The sequence below is a fragment of the Python bivittatus genome, unplaced genomic scaffold (genome assembly GCF_059951505.1).
Source record: "Python bivittatus isolate LINGU-HERP-01145 unplaced genomic scaffold, Pbiv_v1 ctg000210_np1212, whole genome shotgun sequence".
Taxonomy (NCBI): domain Eukaryota; kingdom Metazoa; phylum Chordata; class Lepidosauria; order Squamata; family Pythonidae; genus Python; species Python bivittatus.
The window spans coordinates 10,079,876-10,107,864 of NW_028277053.1; the positions used below are offsets into that span (position 1 = coordinate 10,079,876).

The 27,989-nt window shown below is 39.2% G+C and overlaps 1 protein-coding gene across 1 annotated transcript in view; it reads right to left on the reverse strand.

The window, feature by feature from the left end:
* The window catches only part of GTF2F2 (general transcription factor IIF subunit 2), an 82,336-nt gene that overhangs the window by 43,848 nt on the left and 10,499 nt on the right, over window positions 1-27,989 (reverse strand). Inside the window, exons 2-5 of the mRNA XM_007436478.4 lie at window positions 25,303-25,376; window positions 23,968-23,986; window positions 21,018-21,162; window positions 10,454-10,492 (exon numbers count right to left, since the gene is read on the reverse strand). Coding sequence (XP_007436540.1) covers window positions 10,454-10,492; window positions 21,018-21,162; window positions 23,968-23,986; window positions 25,303-25,376 — 277 coding nt within the window. The remainder of the gene's footprint in view (window positions 1-10,453; window positions 10,493-21,017; window positions 21,163-23,967; window positions 23,987-25,302; window positions 25,377-27,989) is intronic.

Genomic DNA, 27,989 nt, shown 5'->3' on the forward strand with positions numbered 1-27,989 from the left:
TCCACACAGTTCAACTCCATCTACTCGATCTAGCATATAGGTTTACTCTGGAACAAGGACTACCTGTCATAGGTTTACTTCTAATAAGCTTTTCCTTGTAGGTGTGCATGTTTGTGCTTCTCAGCTTCCTGATTCTCTGCCCAGAGGCATCATCACTCCTGTAGGCTGGAAGGGGGATTCAAAGAATTCTTGGTTAAGGCTAGGAGTGAAGGTCCTAGACCTCAAGGGACAACTTCTCCAGGCCTGCAGTTCTTGGCACAGATTCTAGATCGTTGTTGATTTCTGAAATCTTCCTTTATAGGAGGATGAGTCCTCTAAGAAGGGTCATGACTCATGTTGACTTTATTCTGTAGCACATTTAAATTGTCAACTCAAATGTTTTGATAGCAAGGACAGTATCGTTAGAGCTGCCAGATCTGGACAAAAGCTAGGTAATAGCCAAGAGGTACAGAAAACTCAATTAAGAAAAAACAAATGGCCAAAATCTAATGAGTGTTTTTGCCTGAAATTTTGGATGAGAATCCCAAAATCTCACAAAATCTGGAGGAAGAATAACAAAATCTTGCCATCTCCTGAGATTCTAGCCATTAGATGGTTAAGATTTCATAAATAAGTCATCTTTTTCAATGTAGAGAAGCATCACCACTTATATTTCATGCATTCCTTTATTTTTCCTCCCAAGGTGCCTTTATGAGTGACTGGGCTAGAAACAATATGGTAATAATCTTATTAGTAATCTTTGCTTTTAAATGCAGGCCTTGAATGGGACAGACTATACGCAACTATTGTGCTCTTTATTTTATTTTTCCAGGCTTTGTATTAAATCTACAAAACTGAATCTGTAGATGAGGTAGATTTTTTTTTTAATCCAACATTTAAAAATTCAATATATGGCAGACTGCAATCTTATTAAGCACAGTAACAGCTTTAACGAATCATGTGCAGTTCTGCTTCCTGGGCTGTCAAAAATTGATTGTGTAAGCAGAAAATATGGAGGAGGGTGTTGCTCATAAAATGTCACATCATCCTCCGAACACATTTGCACTTAACCATCAGTTATAATGATGGAGTGATTAGTTTTTAACTGATTGCAAAGCTTTAAGATGACAAGCAATGCCTTAAAGTTTGCTATTAAGTCAGGATAAACATCCTGATACACTCCAGAAGTTTTGACTTCAGCCCCAGTCAGCACCAGCAAGCATGGCTCAAGATAAGGGATTTGTGGGTACTGTAGTTCAAAGTATCTAGAGGACATCAGGGTTCCAATCCCTGTATTAGATCACTGCTTAATATGTGTTGGGTGGGGGTGGAGGAGCAGTCACTCCCAGCAGCATAGAAGAAGTTGGCATGATGCTATTACTTAGTCTGCCCAGACAGAAAATAGTTAAATCAATTCTTTCTGAAAATGAAATCAAATTTAGATCCTGTCATTGCCCAGTCCCTTCTTTGAGGACTGCAGCCCTTCTCCTACATGCATTCATTGGCACAATGCTGCCCTTAACCTGAAAAGAACTGAACAACACCACCATCATCTACATACAATTAACATGTGTCCCTAGCTTAGCACAATGCCTCAGTGAGGTCAGTGGCTCACCTCAATACTCCAAATAGCGGTTTGCAGGAGGGTGAACAGTCTCTGATTCCCATCTGGCATTAGAAATAATTTGCCATGAAATCCAAACAGAAAAATTTGCTTAACTCTTCCTACAAAAACAGAATCTGAAACCTGTTTATACTGCGGTTTTTAATTCTAGGCCAATTATAATTGTAATAGAGAAGCAGTTGCAGAGGGAAACCATGTTAGCAAAGAAGGGGAGTGCTTGAGGCTTATTTGACAATAATTACTCAATTCAGTAATTAGTAGAGGGAAATGCACAATTGTAACAAATTGAGAGCAGAGAGAAAGCACATCCCCTCTTCCAGCAAAAGAGACAAGTGTTCCCTTTCAGCGTGATTCCATCTCCCCTGACTTTAAACTGCTGAACCCAGGTATCTGAAAAACAGAGTCACTGCATGTTGAGAAAAAGGAGTGTAGAATCCCTAGGGTAAAAATATAAAAACAATTTTTTTAAAAAAATGTAAAAGTGTCAGTAATGTTAATCCTCATCATATATGAGGATTATAGTTCATGAGAAATTCTCATAGTTCATGAGAAGCTTACAGTGCCAACCCAAAATACTCAGCTGCTTGAAGTACACCACCATCATGGCACATGCTCTCAAATGTACCATGCTGGAGCTGGAGATGCCTTTAAAAAGTTCCTACTCTATTCAGATATTAGTTCCTTCCATCTGAAGCAACATGCTTTATCGGCCCACATTGGAGGGCTGGTACTGGACATCGGTAAAGAATATCAGAAGGAAAATACAGATGCTATCTAACAGAAGACAATCATTATACATAAAATGTACTGAACATAATTATTCTTCTAAAATCTGCTGCCAACAATTAAGGTTTCCAAAAAGCATTTTCGCCTATAGCTTGACTTGGGAAATAATCCATTATGAAAATGTCACATTAAATCTGTTCAGCTCAACATTTTAGGACAGAAAGGCACACATCTTCATCTGACATTAAGCTTATTTTCCTGATGAACAAATGCCTTGCAAAGCTATTTTGAATTACTTGAATAAGACATGCACTTGTAATTATCTGTATAAATTAAGCTCTCTTGAACATTTTGAGGAAACTATGCCAACATAGCTTCAAGAAGACTTCACAGTGACTATCTGCAATTTGACCAAGTTTATTCTCTGGCTTGGAAAACTTCAGGATTAAAGCAAGAAAGTGGAAAGGACTTTGCTCCATAATCATGAATAAATGAATTTTAGTTTCTCAACTTTGGTTCCACCATCAAAGCATGACATAGGATACAATAAAAACTGTGGGTCCTTGGGGTTCTCTGAGCTTGGTTGTTTTCTTGCAAACGTTTCATTACTCAGCTAGGTAACAGTGCCAGAAGGGAGTGGGGTTTGCTCTCTGTTTATATACTGTGGCATGCCCTGCTAGTGTTGGAGGGGAGTGGGGCGGGGAGGTCTTTTTGGTAGTTCCTTGATTAGGGTATTGTTTACTGCTCGATTGTATATCTGGTGATAACCTTGGTGTTAATCTCTGCTTATCTGGGTGGTGACTGCTGGCAAGAAGATGTTCTGGTCTTTTTGTTTCCTTTTTATTGTCTCTTTTGAATAGTGTGTAGATGTTGTTTATCTCTATGTGCCTGTTGATGGCTGCCTTGTCTGAATACCAAGCTTCCAGGATTCTCTCGCATTTTTGGATTTAGCTTGGTCTAAGACGCTGACAGTTTCCCAGCTGAAACTATGGCTGAGTCTGTCCATGTGTTGTGAGATTAAGGAGTTTTCATCGTGTCTTCTGACTGGTAGTTGGTGTTCATGGATGCGCTCTGCTAGCCTTCTGCTTGTCTGTCCTACATAGTGGTTGTTACAGTCACTACACTGTATGTTGTAGATGACTCCTGTTTTTGCTTCTTGGGCTACTGGGTCTTTTGGTTTACTTAAGATGTTTTGGAGGGCTTTAGTTGGTTTGTGTGCTACGGAGATGCCATGTGGTTGTAATAGTCTGTTGGCTGTTTCTGAGACATTTCTGATGTATGGCAGTGTTATCCTTTTCATAGCTTGTGTTGGTTGTGTTGCAGTAGGTTGAGTGGTCAGACATTTTTTGATAAAGCTAAATGGATATCCATTTTGTTGGAAGATGTTGTATAGGTGGACTGTTTCCTTTTTCTGCTGTTCTGGGTTGCTGCAGTCCATTTGCGCTCGTTTGAATAATGTTCCTACACAGCTCCTCTTGTGGGAGGTTGGGTTGTGACTTTGGTAATGGAGTACTTGGTTAGTGTGGGTTGTTTTACGACAGACTTGAGTTTCTAATTTGCTGTTGCTTCCTCTGCTGATCAGGATATCCAGGAAGGGTAGCGTGTTGTTGTTTTCTTCCTCTCTAGTGAATTTTATTCCTTTGAAGATGTTGTTGGTAAGTTTCATGTGTCTTCTCTAGTTGTTCCTTTTTATTATAACAAAGGTATCATCTACATACTGGATCCATCCTTTTGGTTGTACACATGGAATTCCTATGAAACTTGGTATTCAGACAAGTCAGCCATCAACAGGCACATAGAGATAAACAACATCTACACACTATTCAAGAGACAATAAAAAGGAAACAAAAAGACCAGAACATCTCCTTGCCAGCAATCATCACCCAGATGAGCAGAGATTAACACTAAGATTAACACCAGACATACAATCAGGCAGTAAACAATACCATAATCACGGAACTACCAAAAAAAATCACCAACCCCCACCAAGCTACTGTATATAAACAGAGAGCAAATTCCACTCCATTGTAGCACTGAAGATGTTACCTAGCCAGGTAATGAAACATTTGCAAGAAAACAACCAAGTTCAGAGAACACCAAGGACACCAGTTCAACCCTGAGCTACATATATTCTCTTCTATTGGTACAATAAGAACTGCACTACAAAGCCAACAAGATGACATATTTTGGCCAATAGGAGCCAAGAGTATGATTTCAACTTTTTGGACTCTGACATATTTTATAATACTATCTAGGATCTTTATGTGGAATTCTGGCACCAACAGATCAGACAAATTGTTGTCTAATGGCAACCTGCGGGAACATGCTGAAGTGGATGTCTTGTTCTCAAAAATCCTATCAAATGAGTCACAGACTTAACATCGGTCAGATGCATTAATTCAAAATCTGCTCAAGCAAATCCATTTACTGAAATTTAAGCTTCTGATAGGCCTTTCCTAAAATGCACATGTGGATTGCTACCTATGATTTCAGTTACACTTAACATTAAAGACATATAATATCAGATATTTTTTTCTGTACACCCTCCCCCAATAAAATTAGCTGATATGGATGGCTACTAAAATACATTGCAGAGATGGAGTTCCAGTCCAGGTATAGAATGTTTGCCTTGTCTTTTCAGTATGAGATTAAGATGATATCATCATCATCACCACCATCATCATCTTCTTCTTCATCATCATCATCATCATCATTTTTTGAATCTTCCACGTTTAAAAAAATCATGCTAATGCTTTTATGACCTTTGCTCTTTTTTGTCTTTGTCTTTTGTTTTTCCTCTAGTTTTTATCTACAGCTGTTTTAAGTTTTTAGCTATTACATTTTACTATGTTTTATTTCATCAATTTCATTTCTGCTCTAGGAACCACTATTAGGTGGTATAGAAAGGGCATAAAGAAAGATTTGAAAATATACTCTGAAGATTTATTCAGAAGCAAATACCATTTATTTTTGGTATGGCAATAAGTTCCTGAAATATTTTTCAATCATTACTTACCAGTGCTAAGATAGTGTAGAATTTTAATCAACGAAGGGCATTCAAATATTGTAGTTTACTCTTGACTGTACAAACTTCTCAAGGAGCATCTCTTAAAGATAGCCTCATAAAAATGCTATTGTTATTAACCAATATATTATTAACTTTTATTCTTTAGACTTAGTTTTTCTCAAAAAGGTTTTCCTTCCTCTGTACTTAGGTTTACTTTCAGAGAGTTAGCCAGGGAGTTTGCATCATGGGCATGTAAAAAGGGGCAGAACTCCAATTATGGGGTTGTGGCCACCACATTGATCTCTCCCCCACCATGGACATCCCTGGAGTTAGCCCTTTATACAGAATAGCTGAGCTATTCTAGTTCCATAGATTTTGCACCAATATTCCTACAGTAGCATAGGAAAACATCAACAATATTACACTGGCAAATAATAATGTTTCTGTGGGGAAGAAAAGAATTTAAAAAAAAACTTGCAGATGGTTAGAGAAAATCTCCATAGTCCTGGAGAGCCAAAAGCAGACATGGAGATTGAAACTGCAAACTGGAGTACAAAGTTGGCTTAGTGGCAGGAAAGCTAAAGGCCCTAGACAGCAAACACTGAGGTGATAAAGAGTATAGCAAAATTATGGATTGAGGAATAATTAAGTAGAATATAAAGAATACTGAAGAAAAACAGAGGTGACGGTAAGTGAAAACTAGAGGAATCAACAAGAAAAAGATCAGAGGAAAAATGGAAGCTGGATGTTTAGGAACTTTAGGCAGAAATGCCCGAGAGATTCAGTTAAAATAATACACTATTATCTTGTAGAGAAAAGAGGGAATGGCCTTGAGGGACAGAAGGAAGAGCCGCTACCAAGACAATGATCAGGTAAAAGAGGGCTGAGTCCAGGGAAGAAATGTAACCTTGGTATACCAAACTTGGAAACCAAAGACATGTAAGCTAATACTACTTTTATTATAAGGTTATAGTAATAGAATCTTGCAAGTCACTTCCTCCCTCCTTCCCTTCTTTTCATGAGAACTAGGGAGGTCATGTTTGAGACACTCTCTCAAATTAGATTTCTGTCCCAGACTCAGATTTCTTTTATCTGACTGTTGACTTGGTTTTGGCTCTTCCTCCTGTGCCTCAAGGTTATTCCTTCTGCCCATTACAGTCTCAGACAAGACTCTCCCTAGTTCTCATGAAAATAAAGGGGGGGGAGCGCTTTCCAAGATGCAAGTTTCTGTTACTATATCTTTACAATAAAAGTAGTATTGTCTTACATGACTTTGGTTTCCTAGTTTGGTCTACCTTGAAAAGCTGACATATCTTCAGGCTGCAGCTGAGCCTAGAGAGCCATGGCTGACTATATGGCTGAAGATGGGAACTGTCTCACTGGGTTAGGAGAAAAGGTGAGGCACTGTCATTCAGGGCATGGCAATATATCTTTCTCTCTTTAGGAACTCAAACCTGTTAGATGGAAGCTAACAGGCAATGGTCAAGGACAAGGCTCAGATAGAGAAGTTACTTTTACTGGAGATCTAAAGAAAGTCTAATGATGAAGATCACTTATAGCAGGACTTAGGAATCAGGCCATATTCGTATCTCCCCAGATTTTAAATCCTATGCCTCTTTCTCCTGCTGCAGAGAACAAGGAAGTTGATGTTGACAGAAATATGCAGTTACCTAATCAAAAGGGGCTGAAACATTTTTAAGTCCAGTATAATGAGATAACATTTGGAAGCAGCTTAGGCAAATGCCTCCCTGATTCACTGGAATATAAGAAGGAGGAAGAGGTCCAGCACAATCAGATTTACAAGATTCTATTATTATAGCCAATCTCAATAGAAGTAGTTTTAGCCTTCCTGTGGAGTTGATTACCTGGTCGGGTCTATCTAGTGGGAATGACACTCGCCTTTACATGGCAATGGATTCCTTCCCAATCATTTCTTTGGGTGAGGCAGGCACCTACACAGTTTGATCTCCATATATGGGGGCATGACATAACGAAACATCTATATCTCTCTGCTCTGAGAACGTAAGAGAAGGTGGACTGAAAAAACATTCTGATAGATTCTATATATCCTTTCCTACAACCACAGAGCACCAGGAGTTGGATAGCTCCTAAAGCTAATGCACTATAATTATCTAAAGTACAATGGTCCATGAGTTCAATTCTTGGTAGAGGGCCTGAACCCTACAGAATAAGATCTGGCTACCAACATCTGATGAGCCCCAATAGGATGAAACAAGTCATGTGGTGCCTTCTGGTGGTCAATGTCGTCTAAGTTCAGACTCCTTGTTTCCAGCCTTAACAGCTTTAGCCCTCGCAAATATCAAGGAGAGGCTGGTCTAAGAAAAAGTTGGGGAAGAGGCCCTTGTAGCTTGGCAGAGTTGAATTTCACATACTGATTTGTTTTGCCCTGGAGGTCCGTAACATTTCCTGAGAGAGTAAAAGGAAAGCAGAACTAACTGCCACAACCAGATGAGGAAGCAATCCTGAGAAGATTCAAGAATATATTTATTGATGCACTTCAGAACACTTACTATGCCCAATACGTTATATGGATAATGTAGTTACAGAAGTAAGTAACCAACAGGAAGACTAGTCAGAATATTTGTGATTTGTGACCACAATTTCAGAAATTTACGAATAACCAGCATATAAACACAAGTCTTTCAGAACCCAACCCTGTTCGCTTAAAAGTAAATGTTTATTTGTTCCAAGCCAACTGCAGAGCCATCCCCTTCCTCAAATTAAGCAACTGGCTGCCTAGTTTGGGAATATCTACTCAGGCTGCTGCATCTGCCAGGTCAAACCCTGCAATACAGCACAGCGAGGCTCAACCTGCCAAATAAAATCTTCGGTCTCATTCCCAGAGATACTAAAGCCAAAGCTGCCTCTTTTTTTAGCAAAATGAATACTCTCAGCCCAGGAGAAGCCAGCAGACAACAAAGCAACGAGCTGTGATACAAAAAGCACTCTGTTGTGCTCCCAAACATGAGATGTCAACAGCAACTCTGGTAATTAATGGTACTGGGCAACCCCAACTGAAGAGAAAGACCTGCCAAGGAAACTTTAGAGAGAGTCACTCAGTTCTTCAGGAACCTCATGGCATTTTAATGAAAATGGGACATTGAAGAAGCATTAAATCAATCTGAGTAGCAGCGCCACAAAGACGGCAAACTGTCCATGTGCAGTAAGCCAAACGTGACCATGCCCCTCCATGTGTCCACAAATGTTTATGCCAACACAAGGTCTTTGGCAAAATACAATTCAGTCCACAAAAACCAGCTCCCCAAAGAGGATGCTTAGGCAACCACTATACTACAAGTTGTTATATTTTCAGTAAAAGAAATATGCAGAGATTCAGTTAGGAAATACAGTACATAAAGTAAGGTCTCAAGTAAGGGTTCAGGCACCAAATGCTGGAAAAAAGATGCGGAGCAATCTGGGAGGGCGGCTGAAGAGCAGAAGGACTCCTAGCTATGTGTGCTTCCTGCTAGAGGTACCCTAGCAAACCACAGAGAGAGCTCTTAGTGATATTCTGATAGCTATTGACAAAAAAAAGAATCAGGGCATGTCAGGGTTATTCTTACAAGCACTAAATTATAACTCATTCAAGGCTGTTTTAGTTTACAGTGGATTTATTTTTGAATGGCTTCAACAGATCTAGAATATAAACAAACCTTTTCAAAGCCAATCACATGTAAACTATCCATATAGCTCGATCTGTTCAGTATAATATTAATAACTAATGTATTCTACCCGTGACACAAGTAGTACAAAAGCACAAGTACTTCAAAAGCAGAATCAGTAAGGACAGCAAAAAGCAATTTCGTTGAATTATGCCTAGCAAGGTAACACAACAAAATGGCAGACATTGAACACTATTTGCAATGCCTATACAAAAGGAATGTTGCCATAGCATATTTCAAGACCTAAACCTCAAAACAGTGGTACACAGCAGAGTAAAACCTACAGCTGGTCTTTCTTTTACAAGAAATATATTTAGAGGTATATTGTATTGTACAATAAGAAATTGCGTCTTGACTATACAATACAAAGAACAGAAATTGGAGCCATCAGCTGCGCCCATATCCTTTTGTACATCGGACTTGCTCTCCAGCCTCCTCTAATGCTAATAAGGCTAATCAAACAGACAAATCTCAAATGAAATAATAATATTAACGAGACAGCAAGCGATATTTTTAAAAAGTTTGAGTTGCTCCTTGCTGAAAATACAGCAGAGATACAAACGCAACATTCATTTCACTTTGCAAATGGTTATTTGTTAACAGATTTCTTTTTTCAAGAAGTTCATCAGGTCAATCAGATATCGCATCCCAGAAACACTGGTGGGTTTAATGCAAAAGTTACACAGCTTCCATGCAGTTCTATGGCTAAACTATTAGAGCCAGTTTGCTGTCATGGTTCAGGTGCTGGCCTAGAAACCAGGAGATGGTGAGTTCCTGGCTTCCCTTAGGCATGAAAGCTGGGTGACTTTGGGCCAGTTCTTCTCTCTCAGCCCAACCCACCTCACAGGGTTGTTGTAGGGAAAGTAGGAGGCAGGAATATTAGGTTTGTTTTATATATATAAAAGATGGGATAAAATCATCATCATCATCGTCACCATCTATTCTCACGGAGGTACCAAAAAAGGCAAAAGGACTAACACATGTAGTGTATAATAAGAGCTTACAGGTTCTGTGTTTAATGGATATGTGGTTTGCGAAATTATACTAAAGACTATACATTTTGTCTCTTGAGTTATCCTAACTTTTCTCAAGGGTAAACAAATAGCTTATTAGCATTTAAATGAAAACAACAATGAACATTTTCTTCCAGTACCTTAAACACTAACAAATACATTCTGGCACAAGCTTTCATGGGATTCAGAAATCCAGACATTTAAAAGATGCTGAGAAATTATTCTGCTTTTCAGCAGTATTGCATTTTAACAATTTAAGTCGTTTAGACCAATGAATACATTTGAATTCATACTTTCAGCTCAGTGGTTGTTGTTATCCTCTGGATGAACCTTTAGAGGTAGCCTAATACAAACACTAAAAATCAAGATTTGTTATGATTATTATTAGCTTCATAATCAAGGTGATGCAGGCAATACTTACCATTATTGCTGCTCTCTGATTTTTCATCTGTCTGGCTCTCTAGGAAGAACAATAAAACAAGAGTAAGGACTTTTTGAGCTTCATCATTATTAGCACTATTATAGGTTAGTTTCGCCTTACAGACTATAGCTACCTTTAATCTAAGCCTATGCTACATTAGGGCTGCTAGTTAATCATGTCTCAGTAGGGAAATTCAGTATATTCTCAGGGTAGAAATTCAATTTCCCATCTTTCTGGAACCAATCCAATGTCCCTGAAAGTTTGTCCAAAAGGTTGACATAAAATTAGGGGGTGAGATGAGACAAAAGGATTGGTGGCATAAAAACAACTGGAAAAGAAAAATAAGGGGGTTACAGCACACAAAAGGAAAAAAGACTGAGGTTGCAAAGAGTTTTTATGACATATTAAGAAAGTGAGGATAATGGCTGGGAATATTTACAAACTGCAAGCTGTAAAGTACAGAGAAAGAGCTGAAAAACAAAGCAGTAAACCTGTTTCTACACATTTTGCAGTGTGTAGGGATTTTTTTTAAATTTGGGAATATTTAATCATCTGCACCCGATGTCATCTGCTTTACAAAGTTATTTGCTTTCAGTGATTATCAGGTCTTGGTTATCCAAACCCCTTTTTTGCAAATACTTAAGCCTCATAGCCTCCTTGAATTCTCAGGTAAGGCTGAATGCCATGAATGCTTATCCATGATTATCTGAAATATGAAAATGAAATTAACTCACTTTCTGGGGTCTCATGACGCCCTGAGCCACAATCAAACAGCTTGCGTTCACATAGCATGCTAAGTGAAAATGGGGTTGGCTACCAATCTTGGTCGAATACAGTAGTGGCTTTTTTTTACACATGCCTCTCTGATGTAAGGGAATTAATTATCAAAAACATGATTGGTATTGATTAGATGAAACCATAAAGAGATGCATATCTTTGTAACAAATGAAAACCCTTTTTTCCAACAAAGAGTGCAATTCTGGCAGTATTTAAAAGGCCCTTCCTAGAGGTAAGCATGCCTAGCAATATTGCAAGATGCAAACAGGCAAATATGCATGGAGGAAGACCAGGCAGCCAAGGACGGAAGCTAGAAACCCAAAGAGGGGCCCACAACATGTCAGGTAATGGCCAACCCAGTCCAAATCTAGTCAGACACAATGTCTGGACCAGAAAGAGAAGCCAATAAAATTCACCTAAGACAGATAGCTCAACTTGTACATCTCATGGAACATTACTTGTATATGCTACAAGTTACTATGGAATGACAAAATCGAGGAAAGCATGTTCCAGACTTTACAAACAAGACAATCCTAGGCATTCAGCGCCAGGCTGAACTAATCTACCACAAAGATTTTAGAAGCAGAACCCTCCATAACCACAGCAGAGGTCAAGGGCAGCAAGTCAGGCTAGGGTGAAACGGCATGTCCATGTGCCGCTATTCATGTTTACAAGCTGTTAGTAAGTGTCAACTCATTACAGTGAAAAAGGAGAAGAAATGACATGTGTAAAATATTACATTTGTCAACGTATGAGATGATCCCTGACTGAGACTGGCAGAACAAGCCATTACAGGTTTGCCCAAAGCATAAATCTGCTGAACTCTCTGGAACTTCTAAGGATGCAGAGAGAATGTGCCTTGGCTTCTCCCTGAGCTCAGGCCTGAAATAAATCCATCTATTTCAGTGAAGGACAAGTCGGGGCAACTGGAATGGAGGTGCCATTCAGGTGGAACAACTTCACTCTTAAGCCAGGATGAGCCCTTCCTATAGGAAGTTGAGCACATTGCTAGAGTAACTTGCCTCTATTATTTCTCTTTCTCTTTTTTGTTTTAGAACCGCTGCTCAGAGAACATTTTATATTTCTTCTTTTCTATTCTAAAAAGTCAATTTAACTGACATGTAATTAACGGTTGTCTGGTTGTGACTGGGACTGAATTGAGCCACAGCTTAACCATCTTCCTCCAAATCACCACAGGGAGCAGGTCCAGCTCTTCTCCTTGTCCATTTCTGTTTCTCTACCTTTTTACCACAGATTGGTAAGAAATGTACTCTAGAAAACATCTGGCCTCCACATTGGCACAGTCCTAAGTTACCCAAGGAAAACACTTGCTTTCCTTGATCTCTACCTTGTAAACCAGAGTCAGCCAAACCAGGGGTCTTGGGGGCCTGCCTTTTGTCATGCAGTCAGTAGAGAATAGCCAAACATAAAATGTGGCACAAGAAGAACCAGGTAAGGGTAGAGGGCAAGTTCTCAATTACGTTTGGTCCAAAATATTTTCCATCCTGGCTTCTTAGACTCTAAGAAAAGCATTCTAGAACATATCGCTCAAGCAAAAAGCCATAACTGCAAGAACAAGGAAGAACACAACAGCCATATCTTTTGCCTCTCAGCTTCAAGGTTTTATTGCCAAAAATGTCTAAAGTAGGATGATCAATTCGTTTAATCAACATAATGGGTTTTATATATTGAACAAATCTTTGGGGGTTGGTCAGCCTTTTCAATAAAGAAATCTGTCTTCTCCCACCTAGCAGTATCCAGTTGGGTCTGTAATTTGGAGCCACTGGCCATGCTGGTTTAATTACAACAATGGGAGTTACATTCCCATTACATCTGGAATCAGAAAGTCTGAAATAGAGCAATAAAGGCCTGTAATTATCTAAAAGGAAAACATGATTACTTCCCAAAGAATGTAACTTTAAAATTGGAAGCTTATCACTGGATTTATAGATCTCATTTTCTCTACTATTGTTATTATTGGTATATATTATATATTACATATACACCTTCTGCCATATACTTGTGTGTATGAAAAAGGGAATACAAGAGACCCACTCAAATAGGTCTATAAACAGAAGGTTTATCCTGGAAGATTTCATATCATGCAGCATATGGAAAAATATTAAGACAGAGATTTCTAAGATGACTCAACAAGAGGTAGTTCTCAAAATGCAAAGTGGTTAACAAATCAGCTAACTGGAGGTGATAAGGTAATGGCAAATTCAAATGGAAAATTACAAGCTGTGACAGAGTGTCAACCCAGAACTAGCTTAGCCTTGTTACAAGCCATAAAAAGTGGGTGTGAATAGTAATAGTTCAGGGCCATCAGACAGAAGAAGGCATAATACAAGATGAGGTTTTGGCCTCAGGTCTTCTGGAACTCCAACCAAGCTTTGCCAGCTAGATTTGAACTGGGGAGGGGTGTGTGAGTAACGCTTTTAGTTCAGAAAGTGACTATAAAAGCTATAAACCTGCATCTGTTTCAATATGTCTTGAGTCTCTTGGATAAATAAGAACAAATAGCACTGGAGATGTTACAAGACTTTCTTTAAGACCTTTCATGTGACACATTTTGAGTACCACTTCTCCAACAATTAGTTGTACCCATCAATTTTTTCCTAGACAGTTCTATGGCTATCTTAGTCTGTTTTGATAAATGACACATGAATTGCAGTATTAATGTATTAAAGAGAACCACTGCCTTATGAAATAAAGTATCTTAATGGTTGTTCCATATTTCTAACAAGTTACATTATGTTCAGGTTCTTGTGGAAGCAATTATCTTTACAACCACTTTTGAATCCTTATCTTGCTTATCCTTATAAGGTCACTGTAATCATGTCAATGTGAACATTTACAAATAGAATGCTGAAATTAGAGCGTGCCTCAACCACAAACACATCCACAGCTGAACAATAATATGAACCAGGTCACTTAGCTCCATATCAAGAATTATGTCAACTCTCTTTTACTTATTCATATAGAAGTAGAAGAACACAGGCCGTGACACTTCGGCTATCAGCTGGAAGCTCTTCTGCAGTAGAGCACCAACAGCAAAATACAAAATAGTTTTAAAACTGGAGCCCAGGACAGGCTTAAGAGATGAGACTGCAAAGGAAGATTCAGTCAGAGCAAGCCACATTACAGGCTGTCAAGATTGCTCATACTATTAGAATTCCTCTGGTAAGTTAGATCAGCAGTAGATGTAGAAAAGACAGAAGAAACAACTTGTGCAATGCGCAACTGAATTACAAAACTTCTTCCCATCACAATTTGTGGTGATGATCACATCTTAGTACAACTTAAACAAAACAAAAAAAAGATTATTCTATTCTTATCCGCAATACTCCAGAAGCAAGCCCTTACCGTTCTACTTGCTAACTCCAACATATGCGAATAGGAAAAAAAGAGGATACCAATGTAATAAAAGCCCTGCATCACAATAAGTGGTAAAATATTCTAAGCAAAACTAAAATGGCAAGCATCAAAGGGTTCTTTTCACAGATAAAGAAGAGATAGTAGGAAGACCAATACTGTAAGTAAACGCCTATGTTCCCATGTGTGATTGCATCAAGAAGTGGTTAGTGTATGGTAGAAATGTCAAAAAGGGATCAGTAAGCCCATACTAGTTCTAAATGGGTTAGATTTAGCTCAGAACAAACTCAGTCTTGTTTAGAGTTAATTTATTTTAAACTACTACCACCCCTCTCCTAAACCTAGCCTAACAACTCTTTCTTGATGGATCAGCTATCTTTTCCAATCTCTGTAATTGGGACCAAGTCCTAGAGAGATGTTGTGAAGACTGTGGGCATGCTAGTGTTCACCCCACTACACACGCGTGCGCACACACACACATGCTGAAACATGAAGGGAGCAGAAACAGATGGAGGCACATGACAACTTTTGAACTTTCGGGATTTCACACTCATCCTATTTGCACTGTTGTGGATTACTTTCCCCTCTCTCTTGGAGGAAAAGGTAAACATGGCAGAAACGGGAGCCCCCTCCATCCTTTTCCGCAGCTGCTGGGAGGGCTGGGGAAAAAATAGCCTGTAGATGAGGGACTAAATCATCTCAAATTGAGTGCTGCCAGCACACAAAGGTGAGCCAACCGACAGGGGAGAGAGGATGGCTGCAGAGCTGGTGGACAGGAAGAACACCAATAAACAAACAAGAAGATAAATCACACTTAAATACATAGGCTTCATTTGCACAGTAAGAAAGTGATGTGAGCATGGGCAGAGGGTTCAAAGATTGTGGTTATGTTATTTTTAAACATATAGTAGGCGTATATTTTTCTCAAAAGTTACAATCTCGTTGCTAATACAGCAGGAAAGCACTGTATCTGGTTTGCAGATGAAATATGAATGCATAAGTATGCCTAACAGACCATTAATTGGGCTAGTCCATTATGACCAGCAGAATTTTTTTAAGATCTCAAGTGGAGCCTTTTCCCACACAGCTAAACTACCATTAACCAAACAGTGGCTTCCAAACCATGGGAAGAGATGGTCTCAGGAAACTGCCCAGGGAAGGATGGAGTGGGAAGTTTCTGAAAACAAGCAGAACTGGACCTCTTATTCCAGCAGACACAGGAAAACTGGATGCCAATCAGGTTGATGGGGTTAACCTTTGTTATGTTTATTTATATACCCTTTTTCTGCAATTATCACATTTAAAACAGATTCATTTTTTGATTGTGTGCCATCAAGTTATTGTCAACTCTTAGCAACCACCCAGATAGATTCATGGCAAGTTAAAAAAAAGTACTTAAGAATCATGCTTGTTACTGACAAAGAACCATTTCCATAATAAAGACAATTTCCTATGTATTATTAGAATGGTCAACAACAGTATAAAACAACAGCACCAGATCACAGGACACATTCATTTATCCAGACTAGCCACAGAATTCAGCAAGAAAAATACAATTACATGCAATGCCAGGGGAATCAATTCCCAGAGGACAGCTGTATAAATCCATCCATGATAAAATTCTTTAGGATGGAAGCCTACGGTTAACAAATGGAAGATAGATCTCTCTTTTTTTACCCTGTGATTACAATGTGATTTATGTGGAAAGGAATTAAGAAAAAGCTGCTGTATAAGGGACTGAGAGACACTCGGGTATCTTCCTTTCTTCTAGTGTGGATGTCTCTAGTTCAGTGTTTCTCAACCGTGGCAACTTTAAGATGTGTGGACTTCAACCCCCAGAATTCCCCAGCCAGCATGCTGGCTGGGGAATTCTGGGAGTTGAAGTCCACACATCTTAAAATTGCCAAGGTTGAGAAACACTGCTCTAGTCTATAGAAACTGCATGCTGTGTATACACATCCTGGTACCAGATTTCCTCCTGGGTTGATGATCCACAACAAGGAAATGAATCTGCATTTCCACTCTTTCATTTCAATGGCTTTACAAGCACTGCTTCAACTTCAGATTTCCAAGACGGAAACCAGGCATCAGTCAATGCCAAACACATGATTTGCCAGGAACTCTTATTTTACACGGACCAATACATTTTATTTAAAAATTGGTGAGCTACAGCTCCCTTCATCAGATGCATGGAGTGGCTAGCCTGATGTAGGTTTTAAACTGGGGTGAGGCAGAGGGGAAGGGAGGAAAAGATAGGTTGGTTATGTAGATGCAGGTTACATTTGTGACAGGTACAAGTACTTTATCAATTAACAATTGTAATGTGTTAAAAATCCATTGTGTTCGTTGAGAACTTTTGAGATTGGCTGAAACTTTTTGATGTATATGGGTTCGGCCATTTCTCATTCAATGGTGCTGTTACAGACTTGTTTTTCCAAAAAGGTCACTCTTCAGTCTGCAACAGAGTGTCCTGGGAGGGTGAAATGTTCTGATAGTACTTTTCCTTGTTTTGAGTTCTGATGGCAAATGTATGTCCATTAATTCTTTTGTGTGAAGTTTATTGTGTTTGTCCTTGTACAATCCAGAGGGGGATAGCTGGCAGATGATGGCATACAGTATGTCACTTTGGAGGAAGGGCACGTGAAGGTGCCTCTAATCTTGTGGTGTACAGTATATTTCTTGGGGCCTGTGATGGTGCTGTTGGTGTAGATGTGGGGCAAAGTAGACATCTGGGTTTGTTACAGAGTCTAGTTCCCATGTTAGCCTCATTGTCCTGTTGTTGTTTGTGAGAATCAGCTTCAGGTTGTCTGCACGCAAGTATGGGCCTACCATGCAGTGCCTGAGAAAATGCAACATCATTGGCCAGTATGGGCAGTAACTTATTAATAATGCATTTGAATGGTTTGAGCTGTGAGCTATAGATGACAACCAGTGGCGTTATGGTTTTGTAGTCTGTCTTTTAATAAGTTCTCCTTGGAATCAACCTAACTCTATTGATCTGTCTATTGATCTCGCTGGGTGGGTAGTTCAGTCTCCTCAGTGTGTTTAATTCCATCAGTTGAGCATCTCTGTCAGGTGGGTGAGAGCAAATGTGGTTGTAGCATAGATCTACAGATCACCATGCACACCTACATGCTTTTAGCTTCCACCCAGAACACACCATCACATCTATCATTTCTGCCAGACTATGTGCTGCTCTACAGGCCTTTTAATAACATTGGTTACTCAGAAAAGGTGCTACTAGACTCCTCCTGATTTTTGGCTACCGTTGTAGAGGGCAGAGGTAATCGTCTTGAGGGAAAGGAAGAAGAGCTGCTACCAAGGCAACCGTCAGATAAAAGAGGCCTGAGTCTGGAACAAGAATGTAGCAGTTAAGACAGGCCCTCCCTAATTCTCACAAAGGTAAGGGGAAGGCATTCAGATTTGCAGGATTCTGTTACTATAGCTTTACAATAAAGTAGCATTGATCTACATGACATTGGTTTCATAATCTGGCCTACCTTGAAGGGCTGACAACCATAGACTAACACAGCTCTCCTCCTACAAATTATCCTATGCAGTGTTTTTAAACCTTTGACTCTTAACAGGGTAGGTGTATTGTTAAGCAGCTAAACATGTCAGTTTTACTGCAGATTAAATGCCACTGTTCACCAGATTATACTGTAACTATCTATTTGATAAAAATGCACTATTTGCTCAGGGTGTCTTGTTAATATTGAAATATATTCACAAGATATAGAAATGAAGCAGCACTAAAGGCAAAATAATGGGAAGCAAAAATTGTACTGTTGCATGGCAACTGGTGATGTACATATGGTGATTTTCACAGAACAAAAACATAGTTTATATTTCATGCATAAACAACAAAATAGCCTAGCAAAGATAATAACTGGATCTTCTATCACCAGCCAACTATCCAGTCTTTTTAAAAGAATTCCAAAAGACAATAGTAAAATATTAAAAATATTAAGCTATTCCTTATATTAATTTTTTTAACACGTTGCATAGTGAAAATCCTATCCCAAAATATAATAGATTAAAACTGTTAAAATATATAAAAAAATAATAATTAAACAATTGACAGCCCTGAAACATTGAAAATCCAAACATATACAGAGGGAGAAAAAAAAAATACAGAATCACTCATGGAAAAGACATCATAAGAGCAGTGTTAAACTTGTGGGGCTTGAGCAACAGCAAATCCAACACAACATTCTCCTCCTCCTCACTAATTGAGATACATGAAGGATTAGTGGCAGAGAGATTTTGCTTCTTCATGAACTTGCCTATGAGCAGAATTGTACAACAGAACTAATTTGAATGGTGTTGTGATTTCATCTGAGAAAGCCTCCCCAAAGAAGAAAGACAAATCAGACAATCCCATAAATTTGGTGAGGAGTTAGCACAGAATCCAGGCTAGATTTGGTCTCCACTAGCCTAGAAAATATCTGCCAAGCATTCTGAACTAGATTCACCAGAGCAGTCTCTCAGCTTATGTGAACTCAGCTGAGTATTAGAGATGACAAGGTACCAAAGGGCTTGCTTCAAAGGAAGAGAACATTGGGAATATAAACATCTACTTGAGAGCACCTCAATAAACTGGGTTTCCTAGCCAAATTAGGCTGGATGAACCCTAGCAAAGTTAAGGTTTTCAATATAATATACTTGGATAGCCTTAGACCATACTTCATGAGTACCAGCTGAGTAAGTGTGGGGGAAGCTACAGCCCTTACCATGAAACTTTCTGCTTAAGAGTAACTCATGCTTAGAAGCAATGTTGAATGCCGAGAGCCTTTAGGCTTTGATCCCTGTCAGGTCTCCCTCTAGATTGACTCTTAGCTACCTAGACCCCAACTTAGGCCCCACTTTTCATTCTCATGTTTGCCCTCTGGAACTTCAGCTAGGATTCAGACTATCAGACTCTGACATCAAGACAGCTTTACTAACCGTTCTATATGTTTCTCTGGCTGTGAGTATCCTTTTTTGGAATCAGACCTCAGACTCCACAGCTACAGTTTTACTGCTCCTGATCCCTAAGTCACAACTTACGGTGAAGACCCATGGACTAAGTAATGAGCAACATGCTTCTACCTATGATTACAGGTATTTTTCAGCATAAACTGAAGAATACAACATAAATTATTCATTCATATTTGGCCAGATTTAAAAATCAGAGTAATCTGAAGAGATGGACAGGATTCTTGGACAACTGAAACCAACTATTGTTCTTGATTCTTGCCTATTCATATTAATAAAAACTCCCACAAGAAGATTACGGAAACAGGCAGTGGGTTGGAGAGTTGTAAATAGTTCTTTGAAGAAGGGCACTGATCTTTGCACCAGCTATTCTTAAAATCCTTCCTTCCTTCCTTCCTTCCTTCCTTCCTTCCTTCCTTCCTTCCTTCCTTCCTTCCTTCCTATGGACAAAAATAATTATCATCCAGACTTTCATTCCAAGGTTGGTACTAAAAGCAACTTACTTGACCTCATAGGTGGCAAGTTAGAAAAAGCTATCTTGTTGGTTTTTCTGAACCTCTCAGTAACTTTTGGTACTATAAACAAATGCCCAGAGTCATTGACAGTTGGGTGGTATACAAGTTTAATAAATTATTATTATAAACTATGGTATAATAATGGAAGACTAGAGGAGTATATTCTCTTCTTGGCACCATTGCAACTCCCTTGACAAACTTGAGAAAAGTCCATTGTTAAACCTACTTATTCCTTTCACAGGATTCCTAATGGGGGTTAAAAATAAATGAAAGGAAAAAGATTTTTGTTGAAAATAAAAAACCCAACCAAAGCCCTCCTTGATTTCTAAAGCTTCTGCCAAGCTTCATGAGAAAAACGGACTGTTCAGCTGAAAGCTGTAGTGTTGTTTTTCTGACTGGAATTTCCCTATTGGTACCCATTGTCCCTGTGGGCTTCAGCATGAGGCTCATCCCTTTGCAACATAAAGGTAACCTTGGGGATTATATGGTATCACAGGGGATTCTCCTGTTCTGAAAGTAAATTCCAAAGCACCAAACAAGGCATAACTTTGGATCTGGCAAACATCTTGAATAAAATAAAACAGATGCTTTCGTGGCAGACATTTTGGCATTAGAAATGCAGTCCTATATAGTACTGTGAAGAGTCCAAGACTGTTAACAATTACAATCAGAAACAACTGCTAGCACCAAAACATTATATTATACTGCAGCATAATCTGCTTCCAAAACCAAAAAAATCAGAGTTTTACATTTTAGGCAGCTATTATTATCCAGCACAAGATGCCCGAAACATGTCACAAAATCAAATTAACTTGAAGACAGCAAAGTACATCTCAAAGTTTGGAAGTTGAACTTTCATTCAGTAAGTATCAGCAGAAAGGTTTGCAAGTTAACACTAGCAGCTGTTCCATCCCACTTACCTCCAGAGCTCTCTGTAAAGACAGTTAATGTCTGTCCTCCCACATTTTGTAAAAGGAAAGGGTGGTCTCTGGGTGCACTGATGGAAGTTGGCTTTCCACCAATATCATCAATATTTGCAAGATCTTCATTCAAAGTGAAAGATACCTGACAACCAGAAATACCATTAAACATTTATGACAAAGAAAAATCTTGCTGACTGCTTGTAAGATTCTTTTTCGGTGGGGGTGGGAGCCTTTTTCTCCCTTATTCAGATTGGGAAAGGCCTCCACTTAGGACCATGGACAATTGAAAACCCTTGTCATGAAGTGCCCCAATTTCCAACTAGTAGATCAGAAGCACTATCACTACTCTGGTTCAATTCTGAAGGCAGGCATTTAGAGATGCATTTTAGTTCTGTGAAGGAAAACGAGTTCCAGTGTAGATAATACTGGTTTAGAAGCACAACTGGGCCTCAGTCATTTTATACCCTCTTCTTTTCAAAATATCGGCTTGTTCTTATCGTACAAAAATAGAAGAACTCCTTCCCTCCCCTTTTAATAATCTCAACAGGAGTGTTTTATTTAAGTGAAGTAAGTTTCAAGGTTATTTAAAGCATGGTCAAAAAAGTCAAGATGGTAACCACAATGGTGCAACTGAACTTCCACCCTTTTTTATGTGTGTCACAACTCAAAAAACAGGTGGAGCTTTGATCACACCGTCGTGGCCACCTTGACTTTTTTGACCATGCCCTGCAAACACCCAGTTAAGTCTAGTAGGATCCCAAGCTTCACCCCACAGGCAGGAAGGAACCACTTAGGCAAGCTCACAAGAGAAATCAAGAATGACAGGTAAGCTTTATTGAAGAAAATAAGCCATACCAAATATTTCAACAGCTGGCGATTCAAGAACAAGTTTATACTGTATACAGAAATATATGTCCAAACCTTCTTAAGTTTCATTTTCCTTCCTGCCCTGCTTAACAGACTACTTGTCCCCTTCTTTAGGGCAGGATGGCTTGTCTCCCTATGTGCTTTGTTTCTGTAACAGTCCCACCTACCATCAAGTTGTTTTTCCCTGGTTCAGAACTAACCCTCACATAGGGCTGTTCTGAGATCGGGGTTTGAAGGGCAAAATATTATTATTCGGCACATGCGTGGTCAGGCATGTAAATATGGCATTACCACTCCAGGAAATTTTTGTTGCTTTCTTTAGCCTCCACCCACCATAATTATATCTGAACAAGAATATCAAACATACTGATTCACCCCTTTAGAGGTCCTCTAGAAACAAAGAGATTAGTCTATCCAGGTGATTAGTGTAGTTTCAAAGGCATAAATACCAAAAAGATATTCTTGATTTTATTATTTACTTTTAGAGTTTGTATGCTGCCCTTCAAATAGAAAGATGAAGACAAAGGAGGAGGAGGAGTTTTTAATCTGAACATTGCACAGGTATTTCCCCCATTATCCTTTCTTGGAACAATCAACAATGAAAGCTGAAAGAACTGACATTAATCTATTTGAACAATCAGTAGTTGGAACACAAAAGTGAGATAAAAGTGAGGATGGCACTGTCTAGTGGCCTGTTTTCTCAACTCACAACCCCAATACTACACTGACCAGCAGGAGGAGAGCAGTTGGACTAACACCAAGAGAGATGTTGCCTGGGGTGTCTAGGACTTCTCCTCCAGCATCTTAATGGGTGTCTGTTTGAGGCAAGCTTCTCTAGAGGCCAAAAGATCTGTCTGAATGGACGCAACAGGGCAGGGAAATGAACTAAAGACAAAGCAAGAGAAATGGTGAGAAACAAAGAAGCAACATTTGTTTCCCACCAAATAAGACTCAGAATCTTAACAGTACAGTATTTGATCAAAGCAGCACATGGATGGAAACAGATTAGTTCAACCATGCAATATCATCTTCTCTAAGACAGGGAGAAAGTGTCTTGGACAAGGGCATGAGCTATCCTACACGATTTAAGGGATAGTCCCTTGCTGTGTCAGATGTAGCTGACAGGGAGACGTGACTGGAGTTTCAAGCCAAGTCTCCCCAAAGGGGATTCTTTATTTTATGGCAAAAGAGCCACTTCTAGCCCCTCAAAAATGCATGCATGTTACAGATCTACTATATAATTATATAATTGCTGTGTAGGAGGAACGCAGAATTTGATTGCTGTATAATTCATTCTGATTTATTTCAGTCCAGAATGGCATCTATGAGATTGCCTGCTGTGTCAGAGTTAATAAGTATGGAAATTCAGCTAATCTGTCTCCCCATGATCATTTGGCCTCTCTGCCCTATTGGTCTTTACAGCCCCTTTCTGAATCAGCCCTTGGCAGCATTTACTTTTTTTTTTTTGCTTAGCCCTTCCTTTCCCTCCATTTGCCTACCTGAAAAGGAAGCAGAGGCCTGAGCTGAGGAAACAATCATTTTATTCTATTTACTATTTTGCAAATGCTACTTCTAGCCCATCCCCTTGAGGTATGGTGAGTAATCAGATTATTACTTCCAACAAGATAGCATATAATACCTCAATTGTTATTTAAAAATACCAGCTTCCTTCATAAAGAAAGCATCTGCCTTACATTTTTTCTCTCCCAACGCTTAGGAAATTGGCTTTCATCTTCCTTCCTTCCTTCCTTCCTTCCTTCCTTCCTTCCTTCCTTCCTTCCTTCCTTCTTTTTCTTTTTTTCAGATTACCTTGCACATTGGTAAAAGGGGTTTTCCTCTATGAGAGTTCTGGGTTCAAGCCATCACACACCAGAATGGGCCTGGGCCTGGATTTATATAAGAGACCACTAAGAGCCTATGCAAAAACAGAATATAATACTAAGAAAAAGAAAAAAAGCCTGTAATAATTTAGCATAAGCAGCAGACAAGTCTATTAAATAAAATAAATAAATAAATAACCCAATATAAAAATGTAGGCACACATAAGGATAGTAATATCTGCATTTTATCTACTACTTACTTCTGTTCTTCCTTGATTTCTGTGAAAGAAACAAAGAATACATTTTAGTGCTCATTTTTCCTGCTAACTAGAATGCAAGCAATAAATCCAAAAAGATCTGTTTAAACTTCTATGCAATTTGGTAATATTTTTATGGAAGTGTCAGCTATTTATGTCATGTTTATGTTATACAATGTCTCCTAAACTGGGAGAGGAAGAGAATCAAAATCTAAGAAAGCCTTGCCCATTTGTAAGACATCAGGAAGCCATCACAAATACCTACCCAAAAAATATTATCTGGGCAGAAAACGCTCTCTCCAGCCAATCCTGAGCCCAGTCACTGCAAAGAACCAATCACTAGGCTATTATCAAGATCTAAATTAGCAACGGTTTGCAAGTGGGATCTTGCAAGAAAAGATGCTGGGATGGAGCACGGCTGCTCCCTTGGTTTTTCTTTTGGGTTCTGGCAGTTATTCACCATTGAACACCTCCGTCCATAATAAGCTGGTTTTGGAGTTGGGTGGCAGCCTGGTCCCAGATATAAAGTTAGATTTCTATATTCAGTCAGCAGCTTTCGCTCTTGTCCCACTGACCTCTTAAAGTAACAGTTCCAACGTTAGCTAGGAAACCTAGCTAAACAATCAAATGATTCCAGTCCCTAAGTTTATATTTATGTGTCTCGCCCTCTCTTCTCTTTTTTCGGCCATTTTATTCTATTATACCTCTCATCGGTTGCCAGAGTCAGGCCATGGTCAGGACTCCATGGCCACTGAGTCCTCTCCAGGGAAGCCCCAAAAAATCAAGGAAATTGTCCAGACTTAGCTACATTCATAAGAACATAAGTAATCTGAGAGCATAATTACAACAATAAATTTTACTTCCTTGGCTTATATTTGGTAAATGCGATGCTGAAGCAGCATAGAATCCTTCCATTATTTGTCCAGGCCAAAAGATCCCAGTGGTGAAAAATGAGAAGCTACGGCTGAACAATTACCCGAGGATTCAGAGTGCCTTTTAATAACTTTTGTTAATTGGAAAAGGTACCATCAGACTCCTCCTGATTTTTTTGCTACCATAGAGTGACATGGCTTTCCTCCTACAATTACACAAGAACAACCATCTCAAAGGCTTTCTTGGGAACTATCCAGTATGACTGCACAACTATGCTTTGTCATTAAATGTACTGAAATTAAAGAGAATACAGGAAAGCAACTCAAAATTTGAGAAATTTCATGCTGATTTGTTGCTGCAGTAGCTTCCATCTCCCCAACTCCATCTCAAATCTACACATACCACCATTTCAAACAAAATAACTAACATTCTGAATTGGAATATATATAATATAAATGTTCTTACTTGGCAATTCTTAGTTTTCCTACTTCACCTCTTCCTAAAGCTTTATTCCATTGCTGAGACAAGTATTTTGGAACCTAAAAGAAATGGGAAAAAAATCATGAAAAATCTGCAACAAATATCAATAAATTGTGAATAAATCAGCAGCAACGTGGATGGACTCAGAATGGCGATGGATGCACTGTTGGGAGACCTGAAAGAACAAGTTAGGTATAGATCGTCATGGAAAAAATCTATATATGTGGTTGCTTGGAGTTCAAAATGACTTGATGGCACATAATCAATGAGCATCCCAAGATCTCATTGCCAGCAGAAAAATAAGTGGTTTTCAGCAAGGCAGTTCAATATTTACCAACACTGTTATACCATTTCAGAATTTTAAAAACAACTTTGGGAAGTGGAATGCCTGCAATAAAAGCTATTAGCAAGCACACAGATAAATGTCTATACAGTATTATCTACCATTTCCCTTCTACCATTTCACCCCAAATTCTTTGATCTGTTCAACGTCACCCTTACAATAAGAATGCATATATTTGAAAAATTTGCTCTCCAATAATCATAGTTACATCCAGAAATCTCATAGAATCCTATATTTTGTATTCTTGAAAAACTAGTGAGCAAGAACTTATACCTTCTCACCCCACTATAAGTCTCAGTGAGTTCTATTGGGCTTCCTTCTGAGTAAGTATGCATAGCACTGTAATACACATAGGACCACAGTATTCCTGAAAATATCAAAATCAATGGCAGTTGAAGAATTTTGCTTTTCCTTTTATGCCACACATGGCTGTCAGGCAGGCCAGAAAAAATGCTTGTGCTGCACAAACTCTTGGCTGTAAGGTCTGGGTCCAATTTATTACAATGAAAAATGTGTATTTACCAAGAGAAGCGGAGAAACTGCTCTGAATAGCTGAGACTAAACAAAATAAATCAAATCAGCTATATAACTTCTATATAATGCATGTTTCCACATACTTGGTTGCTCCCTCCAACACTAAAATGTGAGTAGTCTTCTCCAGAGCATATTTAAATGCTTCCTACCTGACTGCTTGGAAAGTACATCTTAACAATATCTCCAAAGTGAGCTGAGTTTGCTCCTCCATTTATCTACTGAGATTTATTTGTGCTTGAATCATGATCCTAGACTAAGGCACATCACTGACTGACTAGTCTTGGTAAAGGGAAATTATATTCCCACTGCTGCTGTTAAAAGCTCCATAAGCTTTTAAGTTACAAACCTGGCAGTGCTGTAGAGATGTGCATAAAGCAGAAAATTTGGCAGGTCCTGTCCAGTTGAACCCAAACTCAGATCATTTTGGCTGTTCCAGTTGGGCCAAGAAAAAAAATCTCGTCTGCCTGGCTGGTACCAGCAAGCCTGGTACATCTGGCCCGTCCTTCCTGTGTGCCAGTCCACCCATAATTTTCCCAGCATTTTTCTTTCCCTTCTCTCACCTTGGCATACCCACTCAGTCTACCCACTGCTTTCCCCAACCTTCCTTCCTCTTAGCTACCACCGCCATTCCTTCCTGTTACATCTCGTCTTTTACTGAATTATTTCCTTAATAGATTCTGGGAATGTGGGTAGATGCAGACTACCTTGACTTCAGCAAGGCATTTTACAAAGTATCCCACGACCTTCTGATTAGCAAGCTAGTCACATGTGGGATGGATGGCATGACAATCAAATGGACACCCAGTGGGTTTTATTTATTTTATTATTTATGCATTAGTCATACTTCTACCCTGCTGCACTGTAAATGGTTCTGGGCAGCATTACAGTCTATATAACCAGAAATTCAAGCATTCACCATTATATTAAAACCAACTCAAAACATAGGAACAATAATGACAATAAGAACAATATCAGCTCCTATGTAAAAACATAAATAGACAAGAAACAGGAAAAAAACAAAGAAGCAGAAAGCAAGATGGCATCAGGTATAAACACAGGGAAAGGCCCTCCAAAACAGAAACTGTTAACAGTTTCCAGAAAACCAGCAGAGAGCCAGCCTGATCTCTGTTGGGAGGCTGTTCTGAAGTAACAGTGCTGCCACAGAAAAGCAACATCTTCTAGCTTCTGCTCCCCAAACTCTTAGAAATCTGAGATTGCAAGCAGTTTCTCCCTTGCTGTTCTGTGGGTCAGGCCCATACTAGTTGGAGCAGATGGTTCGGTAGATATCCAGGTGCCAAGCTATTAAAGTCTATACCAGCACTTTAAACTGTACTCAGAAACTACTAGGGAAAACTAATCAGTAACCAGTGCAGGGCATGCAGAATCAGTATTATATGCTCACAGTGATGACAGCCAGCAAGCATGAAGGCCACCATGTTTTGGATTGCTTGCAGTTTCTGAGTAATCTTTAAGGGAAACCCAATGTAAAGCGCATTGCAGTAGTCAAGTTGGGTAGTAAAAAGGGTGTGAGTTACTCTAGCCTTATCCTCTTGCCCCAGCTATGCCCCAGGCATGACTGCAATTGGTGCACCAGCCACAGTTGGGGATAGGCTCCTCCGGTCAGTTCCAACTACTGATCAGTTAGGAGCCAGAAGGAATCCCCGAACGGCTGACCTACTCTTTCTTGCTAGGAGACTAGAAATTAAGACTATGATAAGACAAAGTGAAAATACAATAGCACTCTTCAAATGCCTGAATGTTCTCTATTTTTCTGGTGTGCCAAACCAGGAATAAT